The sequence below is a fragment of the Gopherus evgoodei genome, chromosome 3 (genome assembly GCF_007399415.2).
Source record: "Gopherus evgoodei ecotype Sinaloan lineage chromosome 3, rGopEvg1_v1.p, whole genome shotgun sequence".
NCBI lineage: Eukaryota > Metazoa > Chordata > Testudines > Testudinidae > Gopherus > Gopherus evgoodei.
Window position 1 is genome coordinate 176,024,502 of NC_044324.1, and position 13,568 is coordinate 176,038,069.

The 13,568-nt window shown below is 37.6% G+C and overlaps 1 protein-coding gene across 4 annotated transcripts in view; it reads right to left on the reverse strand.

Moving 5' to 3' along the window:
• Positions 1-205: 205 nt before the first annotated feature.
• SPATA17 (spermatogenesis associated 17) overlaps positions 206-13,568 on the reverse strand; it is a 173,153-nt gene continuing 159,790 nt past the window's right edge. For all 4 annotated transcript variants that reach the window (XM_030557504.1, XM_030557502.1, XM_030557505.1 and 1 more), the window contains exon 10: positions 206-3,569. In XM_030557504.1, the coding sequence (XP_030413364.1) occupies positions 3,489-3,569 (81 nt within the window). In that variant the 3' untranslated portion in view covers positions 206-3,488. The remainder of the gene's footprint in view (positions 3,570-13,568) is intronic.

The following is a 13,568-nucleotide window of genomic DNA, read 5'->3' on the forward strand; positions in this document are numbered from 1 at the left end:
AAGGGAGAGAGACATGGATCTCCATCCAAAAAGACAGTGGCTGGGGAGCAGAAAGCCAAGAATCAATGCTCTTGCTGGACCACTAAGGGGAAATACAGGTGCAGTGGCCCTGAACTGTGACAAGTGTGTCTCAAAATAACATACAATGTTAAAATGTTTGAAACAATAGATTTATTGACAAAAGAAATCTACAGTGAAGAAAACAGAAAATAAAATACAACTAACATTTATCCACAGTATACATGGTAATTTGATAACTATAAGTAAGATAGCAAACGTAGTTTTGGTAGAAGAGATTACCATAGTAAGTAAATCATGTACAAAATCATTTCTTTTTCTATTGATAGACAGCCTGATTCTGCAAACATTAGTAATACAAAGTAGCCAAACCCCTTATTATGTAATTATTATTGTAGTGAATATAAATAAAAATCTAGATTTAAATGACAACAAATAAAAAGTATGGGTTTGCCACATGCAGTCCCTTTGATTTAAACAAGAGAACATGAGCACATTTTCCTTGTGCTTTTGCCTGGCCCAAAGCCTAAAGGCTACTCACCGTCTCTCCCTTTCTCAAATACTACAGAACTGTTAACATTCACTGATACATTATTTATGGTATTTCAAAATAAGGACCTGTTCCTGCAAGGTACTGAGTGCCCTCAACTTCTGAAACCAGCTGGATTTAGGATGCTCAGGCTCTCACAGGATTGGATTCTGAGCATTTTTTCTTCTTTCTTCTCTTCAGCGGTGGGCTTGTTGTCTGGACTTAAGCCTCTTCTACTTTTTGTACTCTGGTTTCAGTAACTAATATTGACTGGAATTTGGGTAGCTAGTGGGAAAACTATTGTACTATGCCTTCATAATAAAAAAATGCTTTAACTTAATAAACTGGCAGTGGGGTGTATGTTTGTATGTGTCTGTATAATTAGTGTAAGAGAGGAGAAAAACAATCAATCAATAGAGCAGTCATTGGAATACTTGTGTGAAATCAATTTTTTTAGCCTAACTTCACCTGCACATCTCTAAAAGAGATCCTGCAGAGTTCCTGGACCTTTTCCCTGATTGAACTCCATCCCCAAGGTAAGGTACCAATATGTACTTATCATTTTTCTAGACAAGGGGAAAAAGATGCATATGCACTATCAAAGTTAACAGGACATTTTAACTGTTCAGCAGAATACTACGCTTGCATGAGAAGTGAGAGAAAGGATTCAGAAATTGAACCTTGGAACCTGGAGTGTCAGCACAGTATATTAGGGGCTAACCATGACTATGAATTAACTAAATTCTGTATCATCCCATGCTGAAAAAGAGAGCATTGTCTTCTCTACAAAAATACATTTGGAAAAAGAAGTGACAGGTAATGAAGTTATTATTTCACTGCATTTGTGGAGCTTTCTCTTACGCTAATAAAATCCACAGACATACTTTGTATGTAAGCAGGCTTATGGGAAATGGCCTGTTGTGTTCAAAAAAATTAAACGAATGAGGGTTAAAAGAATGAGACAGAGAGCTGAGTCAAACAGTGAGAGTGAATTGAAAATACTCTTTTTAACCTTAATCTATGTTGAGAACTGTCAGCTATTGAAAACTCTAGCATCTGCAGTGATGGTCTGTATGGGTAGGTTTTGTTTATCCTGGGGTCAGAGATATTAAAAGAAAGGAAGATTAATCTGATAAAGGTATTGCCATTTCTAATCGAAGTGATGGGAAAATGTGGTATGGAGGTAAGAGGCAACACAGGGTGAGTTATTGTGAAGTGATGAACTACCTTGAAGCTGCAGCAATCAAATAGATAGCTCTCACATCTAAAAATTACTGTGGCATCTTTATTCATCAACAGTTTTGTGCAAGTGTCTCATGCTCAGCCCCCTCCACAAAGCACAGAAGCACTCCGATTTATTTGGTGAAATTAAATCCTAACAAAAGGGACTGGTCTGAGGTTGCTGTTTCTCACTTACCAGAATTAAAGGACATTCATTTCCTGTGGCAACTCAGAAAGACAAACTTTTACAAGCTGGAATTTGATAAGAAATTAAAAAGTACAAAAGAACAAAAATACAGTCCTTTCTTGTCTCAGATGCTGACCTCTTTGTTTTGTACCGCTGTCATTTATAAAATGTGGCATATGTATTTCCTCCCATCTCTGAGGATTCTCCTGTCCTCTGGTTCCCGCAAGTCTCAGACTTTCTGAAATGGGATTGGAAATATTTTGGCCTGGTCTATACTAGTACATAAACTATTTTCAATACTGGTTCAGGTAGACTTGGTGCTGCAAACCTGTGTCAGCAATGGTTCAATTCCTAGTATAGAGACACTCCTTTGTGTGCATAACACCAGACATTAATGGGAGTTGCGTGCTCATTTGGAAAGGACAGTAGACCCACATTATAAAAAATCATCAATAAAAAAAGTTTTTTTCAGTTGAGAAGCATAGTTGCAAATATTCCAGATTACAGGAGGAGAAAAATACAGTCTCTCTCCAAGCATTCAGACAGCAAAGTGCTATGAAAACAGAATCCACTGATGTTATTTGAAAAAATAAATTATAGCCCAGTCCTGCAAGGTATTGTCCTCCTCCTCCCAGGAGGTGACTGAGCACTCTCGATTCACATTACACTTAATGGGAACCAGGGTGCTCAGAACTTTGCAGGGGCATGCTCTAGTGAAAATGCACGTGGGATATGGTGACCTGAATGAATTTTGTGTGATCAAAAATGTGTTCATCCTTAACCATCTATAATGTGGTTGTTTTGCAACATGTCCTCCCATGTGCCAGTCTTTTTATCACAAGAGGTGTTTTTGGATCAGGAATAAAATGCAATACATAGAATATTGTAAATATGTATAAATGGATTTGCCTTCAAGTTAATATGTGAAAGTGCTACAGAATTGTACTTTTTCTTTCTTAACTCTGCAGAGTTATAACAAGCACAGAAAAGTTGAAGGATTTAAAGCAGTAATATCTGTATAAATGGCCCAATCCAGCTCCCCTGGGAGCCATTGATTGTAAAAGATGTTGTTCGGGCCCCAAGGGAGAAAATTTCAACATTTGTAGATTCTTCCATGAGTTAGATTTTAAGATTTACATGTTTCAGAGAAAATAATATTTATGTTGTAGTTAACACATTACATAATTCTAATAAACACAGTTGCTGGATCTTATCCATAATTTTTCCATTAATTACTCTCTCTCTCTCTCTAAATGAAGTATTTTATAAAAGAGTCAGACAGTTTTCCTAATTCATTACATTTGCCAGAACTATAAAAAGATTTTTGATATTAAAAACTGCATTTCTAAAAGATTAAGTAGTGTGATACTACTTTATTATAGGTGTAGCATATAACATTTTATGGAAAACATTTACAGTCCTTGGAGGAAAGTTAATCAACATTATGCTTTGCATTTTCTCAAAAATCTTTATTGCTAGCTTTATAGCTTATCAGAAGTTCTTATACTGGATAGATACAGTATAGATAGATGTTTACACTATTTGCCCAGCTTTGGAATATGTTTGTCCAAACTTATCAAAGAGATCAATGGATGGTAACACTGTTTCGAAGTCCTAGAAAAAACAGAGAGGAAAAAGACAGTTAAGTTTGGGTATTTGTGTTTTTTTTTTCACTTTCATTTTTTAGTATACTTAATAGGTCTGTAGATATTGTGCAGTTCCACTGGTCTTTCTTCCATTTTAATTTTCCTGTTACGCAAGGTAAAATTTAGGATGTAAGTTATGCACAAAAATATTTAAGACCTATGCTGAAGCTTACATATGACATTGTGAAACACGTCAACATGTACATTATAGATTGGGGAGAAAATTCAGGCTCAATAGACTTAATTAAAAATAAATATGTATTTATAAACTGTAAATAACTGTAAGTATTGTAAATTTTATTTCTCTGCCACACAGACTGAATGTTATAGCCTTTTGCAAATCACGATGCACTAAACGCATCTTCCTGTCTGGAAAACAGGTAAGCAAAAAATGCCTCAAATAAGATCCAGCAGGATTTCCTTAAAATATTTAAAATGTTCCCTGTTTACAAAAAGTAAAATAGGGACGTTCAGTTAGTAAGTAGACGAGAACTGGTATAAAATAATGATCAAATATAGAAATAAGAAAAGAAATTAAAAAAACAACATCAATTGGCCATGGACCCACATGTAGCAGAAAAGATACAGGACTGAATACTGCTTGCCTTACTCACATGAACAGTCATATTTTCTTTTAGGGGGATACTTGCATGAGTAAAGTGAACAAGATTTGGCACACCAAGTGCAGGTGAATTTGTGCTGTAATGGTAGTGGTATAATGCAAATATAGTCCACAAGCAACCAAGCCAAATGGCTTCAGGATTCCAAGTTATTTTGCCCAGTGCACACTAATTAACCTGACTGTGAGTAGCCACAGCGCTTCCCATTGCACTAGAAAGTCCCAAGCGTTGGAGTCAATGGGTTAAAGTGATCACAACAAGAGGTGTGTTGGCCTCTTTTTCATGGGTCCTGAAAAAAATGCTAGTATCATCAGCAAAACTAAAGCTTTGCATTGTATTAACATTTCACTCAGGGGAATCTTCTTTTTGGATGGAAGGATATCCAAGGCAGAGACTCAAAGTGAAAAACGGAGCTGTTCAATACAATTCCATTTCACAAAAACATTCCCAATGTTTTGTTTTCTTCCCAGTGCAGAACAAAAGCATATTTAGAAAGTTGTGAAACAGAAGGGTCATTCTCTGGCTCGCTCTACTTTTGACTCCAACCCGACACTGAGTACTATGCAGATCTATCCCTATGTTCACGTGGAACCCCATTGATTTCAGTGGCACCTCATACAAATGCAGGTGTCTGTCCATGGTTCTTGGTGCAGGACCAGGGTCCTTATTTGCATACCAAATAATCAAAAAGTAACTTTTAATTTCTAACATCTGACATTTGGCAGCTTCCTGTGCCTGCAAACTCTCCAATGCAAAGTTCCCAAAATAGCAAGTTACACTTCTTAAGTCAAAAGAAAACATGTTCCCTTTCTGATTTGAAAGGTACCATTGTCCCTTGGCATCTTGCAAGATTTATTTCCAGAGAGATCTTCAGTGTCAGTGCAGGGGTAGAATGCCCCATGCTTCAACTTTTTTTTATTTTTGAAACAAAGTATTTGTAAAATAGATTTGTTTATTTTAATGCTTTTTTATATTATTTTATTTTAATTTCCATTGTATTTTTGGTACCCCAAGCATTTTGGTGGTACAGAAGGGTCTGTAAAAACTATTCTTGTGATTACAATAATAAATATTGCAATTACTAGCAGTGTAACTGCAACCAGATTGCCTTTCCTGAGACAAAGATAGTTGTACATGATTTGCTGAGTTCACCATGCTGATATAATTGACGTAAGTGGATAGAAAACATATGACAAACACAGAAAGGTGCTCTAGTTTCATAGAGACCAAACTGATAGTATCATTATCATTTATTTAGCACCTACATTATTCTAGAATTCAAGAATGGTGTTAATTGTTGTGTAGTATTGATCAGGAAAAAAATATTTTTAATGTTCATGTAGAAAAATCAATTACTCTTCATTTTAATTTTTAATAAATTGTAAAAGGTTAAAGAACACCCTAAAGGAAAAAGGGCTACTAGCAAACACCCACCTCTTTTAGCAGGAAAAAATTGGGAATGGTGGTTGTGAACATTGAAGAAGTTTTCATTTGGCAGAGCAGACAGCATTTGCTATTGAGATGCCTGGCCAAACAAAAACAATTGACTGCCAAAATTAGCTCCTTGGGACAATTTAGGAGCCTTTGAAGTGAACGGCTTTTTGAGCTGGAACTAAGCCCAGGTCTAGCTTCAAACCCAAGTCAAAATGACAAAGAGGAAATTTTCTGTGCTACTTACTCCCTCAGTGTAAGATTACTTTGGGTTGGCAGCTGTACTGTTTATCTTGTTATTTAAAGCTATTTCACTGGATACCCACAACTGAGTATTTAAACAACTGGCTCTGATCGTGGCGACAGCAGTTATGTTTGACCACATCTAGGCAAGACCTCACAGTTTGATAGGGTAAATAAATTCACTGATGATTGTGCAGTTAGACCAATTAAAGATGTATATAAAATACACTGAATAAACAGACCATCATGTTTGCAACACAGGAAAAAATGTGAACATATTTTTAGCAAAAAAGCTGAGTAATTTATTTACTTAACTATATGGAGCTTAATTATAACTCTGCTCTGCTGGTGTACTAAAAGGGAAGAAGGCATAGGAAACTGTGCCCCAGAGTATCCTGGCATGCTCTCGCTCTGGGTGTGTATGCTTATTGCCTCATATAGGGTGTTTCTATACTGCCTCATCATTTCTCTTCCTTTCCTGTTCTTTACTGCTACTTAGAGCAGCCTAGAGACTGGTTCTCTGACAGAGGATCATTGGAGCATAGTACATGTCTGGTCAAATCCCTTTCTGTCCCCACTCAACACCTGCTGGGAGGGTGGGTAGAATACAGCTGACTTTATCTGATGTGGGGATTTTCCTGTTAGAGCACCCCTGTATCCTCCTGTGCCACTGGAGCAGCACAAACAGGAAGGAGTTGCACTTAGCTATGATGGCAAAATAATTCATGAAAACTCAGAGAAGGTGAAGTGAATGCATCTTATTTTTAAACTATAAATTACACTCAAGCTACTCTGTAAAGTCCAAATTGAAAGCTACATTTTTATTCTAACATGGGGGGAAATGTCTTTTACATATTCACAAACTGTGCTCATTAAAAGATATTTCTCTTTAAATCAGTTGTTATATGCATTAGTGAATTTATTTAGTTGCTAGCCAACAGGTATATGCTATATGTATTGCACCACATATTAATATATATTACACATTGTGTTATATATATATGTTAGCACAGACTTTATATTTGAATGGTATTCTGCTTACTCTTATTCACTCATGGTGAGTATCCCATAACACACTGCAAAGCTGAAGTCAGCTTTGGTGCTAGCAAATACAAAATCTGTCAAAATCAAGATACATACATTCGATGTCCCAGTACAGATACTTCCACAGGCAACTGCTTTGGAATATAGTATCCAAACAGAGACAAAGTACGTAACAAAACAATAAGTTAAGGAATTGTTACAAACTGGTGGGCTGGATTTTAGTGACATAGACAGAGTTTTGTACCTTGTAAAACTATACTGTAAATTAGGGTGACCAGACAGCAAGTGTGAAAAATCGGGATGGGGGTGAGGGGTAATAGGAGCCTACATAAGAAAATGTCCCCAAAATCGGGACTGCCCCTATAAAATCGGGACATCTTGTCACCCTACTATAACTATAGCTTGTTTAAATGCATATTTCCAAAGCATACTTCTGTGTAAGATGAACATGCTATGAGATAAGAATTACTTCCCAGGAGGGCATGCATGTTTCCTTTATGTATGGTACTGTTTTGTCTTTAACAATAAATTTGTCTGAGTTTGGTTATTTGGTCTCTTGAACAGTTTTCAAAATGAACTACAAGTGTATTCAATCCATTGGCTATACAATTAATCAACACAGTCAAAAGGCTCTCACCACAAAAACTCAATAGCAATATGTAAGCAGGGCCATTTTCCAGATGGCATACCTATGATTGATTTTTTTCCAGCTGCATTTGCCATTTCCTATGCATTTCCTATAACAGGTATAATAGAATATAATGAAATAGAGGACTAGATCCTCCAGTCCAGTGTGGCCACTTTGCAACATACTATTGGTGGATTCTGCATATGGAGTCGGTGTGTCTATCCCTGAGATTATTATCCCAGTTCAAGTGGATCCTTAAGTGACACAAACATAGTGTACAGAATCCTACACCACCTCCCCTTCCAGCTGCCTATATAGGGGGCATGAATGGAGGAAAAGAGGTATGGTCCACACTATCTTTTAACTTGTCAATCCTTTGCTGTTTCAGCTATTTATGGCTTCATAAAACTTTTGCACCATATCCTTTTTAACTTGTACTGTGTGTGCTTTGGCTGTAGCCAATGGGATCTGACCTGTGTTCTCTACAGAGTGGCCAGGAAAAAGGATGAGATCAGCTCAAACCTGCTTTTTAAGTCCCCAAACCAAATCAATAAATCACTTCTCATTTTCAAACATGTTGAACTCTGAATTATTCAACTGGAGGAAACATAAGCTGCTGTAGGCAGACTGCTAGAGTTCAGCAAGACTTGGGGACCTTTTAAATGCATTGACCTATTTGATTGTCATGTCTACTCCTCACCTATGGGCAAAGGATTTTAAAAAGGGGCAGCATATAGTCAGCAAGCAAAGAACTGTCTCAGTGAGCAGACTTGCAATATAGTTAAGACCAAAGTAGACTGTGAAGAATATCAAAAAGATCTCACAAAACTAAGTGATTGGGCAACAAAATCGCAAATGAAATTAATGTGGTTAAATGAAAAGTAATGCACATTGGAAAAAATAACCCCAACTATACATACAATATGATGGGGGCTAATTTAGCTACAACTAATGAGGAAAGAGATCTTGGAGTCATCGTGGATAGTTCTCTCAAAACATCCACGCAGTGTGCAGTGGCAGTCAAAAAAGCAAACAAGATGTTAGGAATCATTAAAAAAGAGAGAGAAAATAAGACAGAGAATATCTTATTGCCTTTATATAAATCTATAGTACGCCCGCATCTTGAATACTGCATACAGATGTGGTCTCCTCATCTCAAAAAATATATACTGGCATTAGAAAAGGTTCAGAGAAGGGCAACTAAAATGATTAGGCGTTTGGAATGGGTCTCATATTTGGAGAGACTAAAGAGACTAGGACTCTTCAGCTTGGAAAAGAGGAGACTAAGGTGGGATATGATAGAGGTATATAAAATCATGAGTTGTGTGGAGAAAGTAAATAAGGAAAAGTTATTTACTTGTTCCCATAATATAAGAACTAGGGGCCACCAAATGAAATTAATGGGCAACAGGTTTAAAACAAATAAAAGGAAGTTCTTCTTCACACAGCACACAGTCAACCTGTGGAAGTCCTTGCCTGAGAAGGTTGTGAAGGCTAGGACTATAACAGCGTTTAAAAGAGAACTAGATAAATTCATAGAGGTTAAGCCTATTAATGGCTATTAGCCAGGAAGGGTAAGGAATGGTGTCCCTAGCATCTGTTTGTCAGAGGGTGGAGCTGGATGGCAGGAGAGAGATCACTTGATCATTACCTGTTAGGTTCACTCCCTCTGGAGCACCTGGCATTGGCTACTGTTGGCAGACAGGATACTGAACTGGATGGACCTTTGGTCTGACCCAGTATGACCGTTCTTATGACTCCTGTGATTGCAATATGGACTTTGTAAAAAAAAAAATCTACAATTAATGCTCAGATAGTTTAGATTGGGGATGTTGTTGATAAAAATCAATTCCAAAGAAATTTTACATCTGACTGAGGGCAATAGGTACTTCTGATCATTTTGATTCAACAACACTTTATAAAATGGCTTCAAAATTAAAATTCAAGATTTTAATTACATCTAACATTCAAAACAGATGCTCCATTTTGCACACACAATTGACTGAACACAAGTAATAGAATTGACAAGCACTCTCCCCTCTTTTGAACAGAAATAATCTTTGCACATGTAAATTTTATCACTTGTGTGCGCAAACTATATGGACATTTGCAAAGCTATATGTGCACAAATGAGTACCCGTTAGAAGGCTATTTGAAAATGCCCCTCATGTTTCCAGCAAAAAAATTAATAGTTTCTTTCACCAATAACATGGAAAGTACAGTGCATAAATGTGCATATAACCAAAAAATGCCTTTCTGAGGTCTTATCAAGCAATGTGTGGTAGAAGTTGGAACTATAGTTAGGCATCAGCTTGAAGAAAGAGAGCCTATTACTTCAATCCAAAACAAAAGTAGGCAGAAAGCAGCACCTACCTACCTCCCAAACTTTTGGATGCTAAGGGCAGAGGGGACTATTATGATCATCTACTCTGACATCCTGCATAACACAGACCATAGAATTTCCCTCCATAATTCTGCATTAAACCCATAATTAACTATGAAGCTAATGGGCAGTTGCTGAACTTGGAACGTTATGGCTCGTGATGTGAACTTTGAATGTCCTTTGTCTATGGTGATAAAGTTCCATTTTTAAAGAGGTACCTAAATATAGATTGCCATGACAGACTGGAACAGCTCCACATAACTTCTTCTCCAAAGGTTAATTGTGTAACCTCTGCAATAAACAACATTCTCCCTAGACTCGTGATCCACAGACCAAGGTTTCTTCTGAACCAACCTGGACAATCTACAAGACAGCCCAATACATTATCACCACTGCACAATGTCATTTGTGACAATATGCTCTGAGAAAAGGTAAACAAATCTATATGGGTCTCAGAAAAAAAAAACGACATCAAAACAAGTGCTGTGATGACATGTTCTATCCAATGCAAGACATGCAGTCGTGACAGTCATATTTGGTACAAAAATGGCAACCAGAAGTAACAATATAATATGTAATGTAATGTTTTATGCTACGTAGGGACACAGTTACCAAAATCCTACTCTGTCCTTGAATTAGTGAGTACTGCTAGCAGGGGTATTCAACTCATCTCTGCTTAACTTCCTTTATGAGTAAATATCCTGGGACATATGTCATTTATTTTTAAAGAAGGATTAAATCAGGGATACTGTTTAAAATAATCATTGATATAGTATGATCCTTTCTATGTAACTCTAGGTGCCGTGGGTAAGTATATCCTTGATGTTAGTGCCTGTGATAGTAAAATTAGAGCTTTAAACTGAGCTGTCCTCATAAGCCTGATGACCTTTTAATAACCACAGAGATTTCTAACAAAGAAAGCAGATCAGAAGTGGGAATCTGTTATAAAAATAAAATGTTGATCTAGCCAAATTCTTGCTTTGTAAATTTATCAGTACTGGTTAACAGCATTTCCAACTAGTACAAGGGCTTGTGACATGACAAAATGAGTATAACAACCCATTCTGTCAATACAACACAAATGTCATTTCAAGTGCTCAAAACCCACTAAGCTACCCTAAAAAAGATTGATTTATCTGCTCCAATGTTTCTTTGGGGCAAACTTTTTTCACAACTGAAACCAATTAGTGGGCCTGGCACTTGTAGTGCAGAATGTAGGTCAGTGTCAAGTAATAAAAAAGTATTGACTTTTCTCTGTCTGTAAGCAGCATGAAAGGGGTGCCATGGCCTTGTCGTATATGAAAAGAGCTCCATTAATTTCACTTATTTCAACCAGGGCTGTCAAATACTAATGCTTCTATTGTACTTTTCACACAAAGTACATTGACACCAATCCTGGCCCCAGTGATACAGATTTACAATATTTCAGCTAGTGAAAGGGGTCTGGACTATAATGTTTAATTCCCACCAGTACATTTAGACCCTTTAAGCAGCATTGCTCATGAGAGCTACTGAGAGATATGAGCTGGGACATTAATAATGGCTACCCACTTCTCTGGGTAGCAGGAACTATTTCTTGTGGATAGCCCCTCCAATTAATTAGCCAGGAAGTACAGGATGCAAATGCCTGACATAACAGTGTTTTTTGTGGCTGGTGGGCACAGACTGCCAGTTGTGTTTTCTGATGTGGGCTAATGTCCACAAACCAGAGAGAGGTCACCTGTGACTTAAGACTATAAAGTTGAAAAGCTAATGTTTTAACCAATTGGGTCACTTACCCCCTTAAAATAAGCTAAACTAACAAAGGTATGTATTAGACATTGGCCTTCATTGTGTCTGTGTGGCGGTATTGACTCTCAGGGAGGCACGGTGCCTGTTGGAAGCTCCCTGCAGTGGGAGAACAGCACTGAAATACTTAACCGTGTAGTGTGTGTGATCTCCTTGTTAGCTGTCTGACGCAGTGGAGAGGGGGAAAAGGCCATGGACATACCCCCACCCCTTTGGAATGGCTAATACTCTTAACAATTCTTACCTTTCCATAGTCAGTTCACTCCGGGTGATATTGTTTCCCTCTATTCCTTGCAATGTCCATCCTTAACTGGCTGCTTGTCTGCACTTGGACTTAATGGAACTTCTTGACAAGCTCCAAATGTGATGTCTAGTTAAATCCCTAATTACCACTTGCAAACGCAAACAACACTGACAACAATAAATTCTCTGATTCAAAAAGACTGACTGAGTAATGTAGAGAGCAATTTTCAACTTACTTTATTGATTTTATAAGTGAAAATCTTACCCTTTGAATCAACATGTCATTAGATCTTAAAATAAAAAGCAATATTGCCTAGCCATTACAAAATTTTATATTCTTCTGTATGACACTTTCATCAGGCAACTTTTTTCTGCTTGTTAGTTTGCTCTTTTATCGACAGGAAGCATATGATAATATGTTGCATAAAATCAAGAAATTATTCTCACAGTAGGAAGTCTAGCAACACTATTTTAATAGCTTTCAAACAGAGGAAGAAAACATTAATTGCTGTTTACTTTACGCAACAAATATTTCATTATAATTATACTTAAATTTTACTAAGCCTTAAAACTGTCACTGGTTTACACACATTTCCTCTTGGGAGTTATAAATGAAAAAAACAAATGCAAGCAGGGCTTGCTAAAATTATGAAAGATTTCTAATTACCGCTGATGAATCTGAAAAAGGACTAATCTGATAATTACACAGGTCTAGATCCTTACTGTATGATCTGCCTAGTGTGAGGAGGCAGAGCATCTGGAACAGCCCTGCAGGGGAGACTGTGACTCTGTCTCATGATCTCCCTGCTCCCCTAGGGAGGAAGTACCCTGCCAGATCTATACCTGCAACTGTTCTTCCCCCTAGCACAGCAATGCTGGCTGGTGTGTTGAAGATGGAGACTTGGCTTTGCCCAGCCCCACCCCATCCTGTCCAATGTACCTGCACAGGATGGGAGGGGAGACACAGCAGCTCTGTGGAGTGTACTTCCCTCCCCACACTGCTAGCCATGGTACAGGTATTCCATGCCGGGGAGTAAAAGGACATCCCCTTACTCTCGTGCACAGCTGCAAGTGCCACGCAATGGCTTGATAGAAGAGAATAACGTTTTAGGTAATGTGACTGCATAAGTTACTGTTTAATATTTCCAATTCTTTGGTAATGACAAACACTTCTCATAAAAACTGGGTATTTTACAGTAATTGTACACAGTGAGCATTTTAAGTGGGCCAATTCTGGATGTTCTTACTCAGTTTGTACTAAGGCAAACCAGTTGCCAGCTTCCATGACAGTTTTGCCTGAGAAAGGACTGAGTGGAAACTGGGTAAGGACATCAAGATTTGGATCAATGGGATTATTTCCCCTCTAAATTTAGCCTGATATATGACAACAGTAGAGTACTTTTCTTTTTGGCTTGTGCAATCTCAGCAGTAATAACGATCTGTGGTTCAAATTCGGCCCTCATCACACGTGCAACCCCACTGCATTCATTGGAGTTGCCCAAGTAAGTGTAAGTAAGATCAGAATTCAGCCCTATAATTTGAACTTGATTAAAAAGTCTATTGCTGATGTGGAAGCCAGGTTAGAAT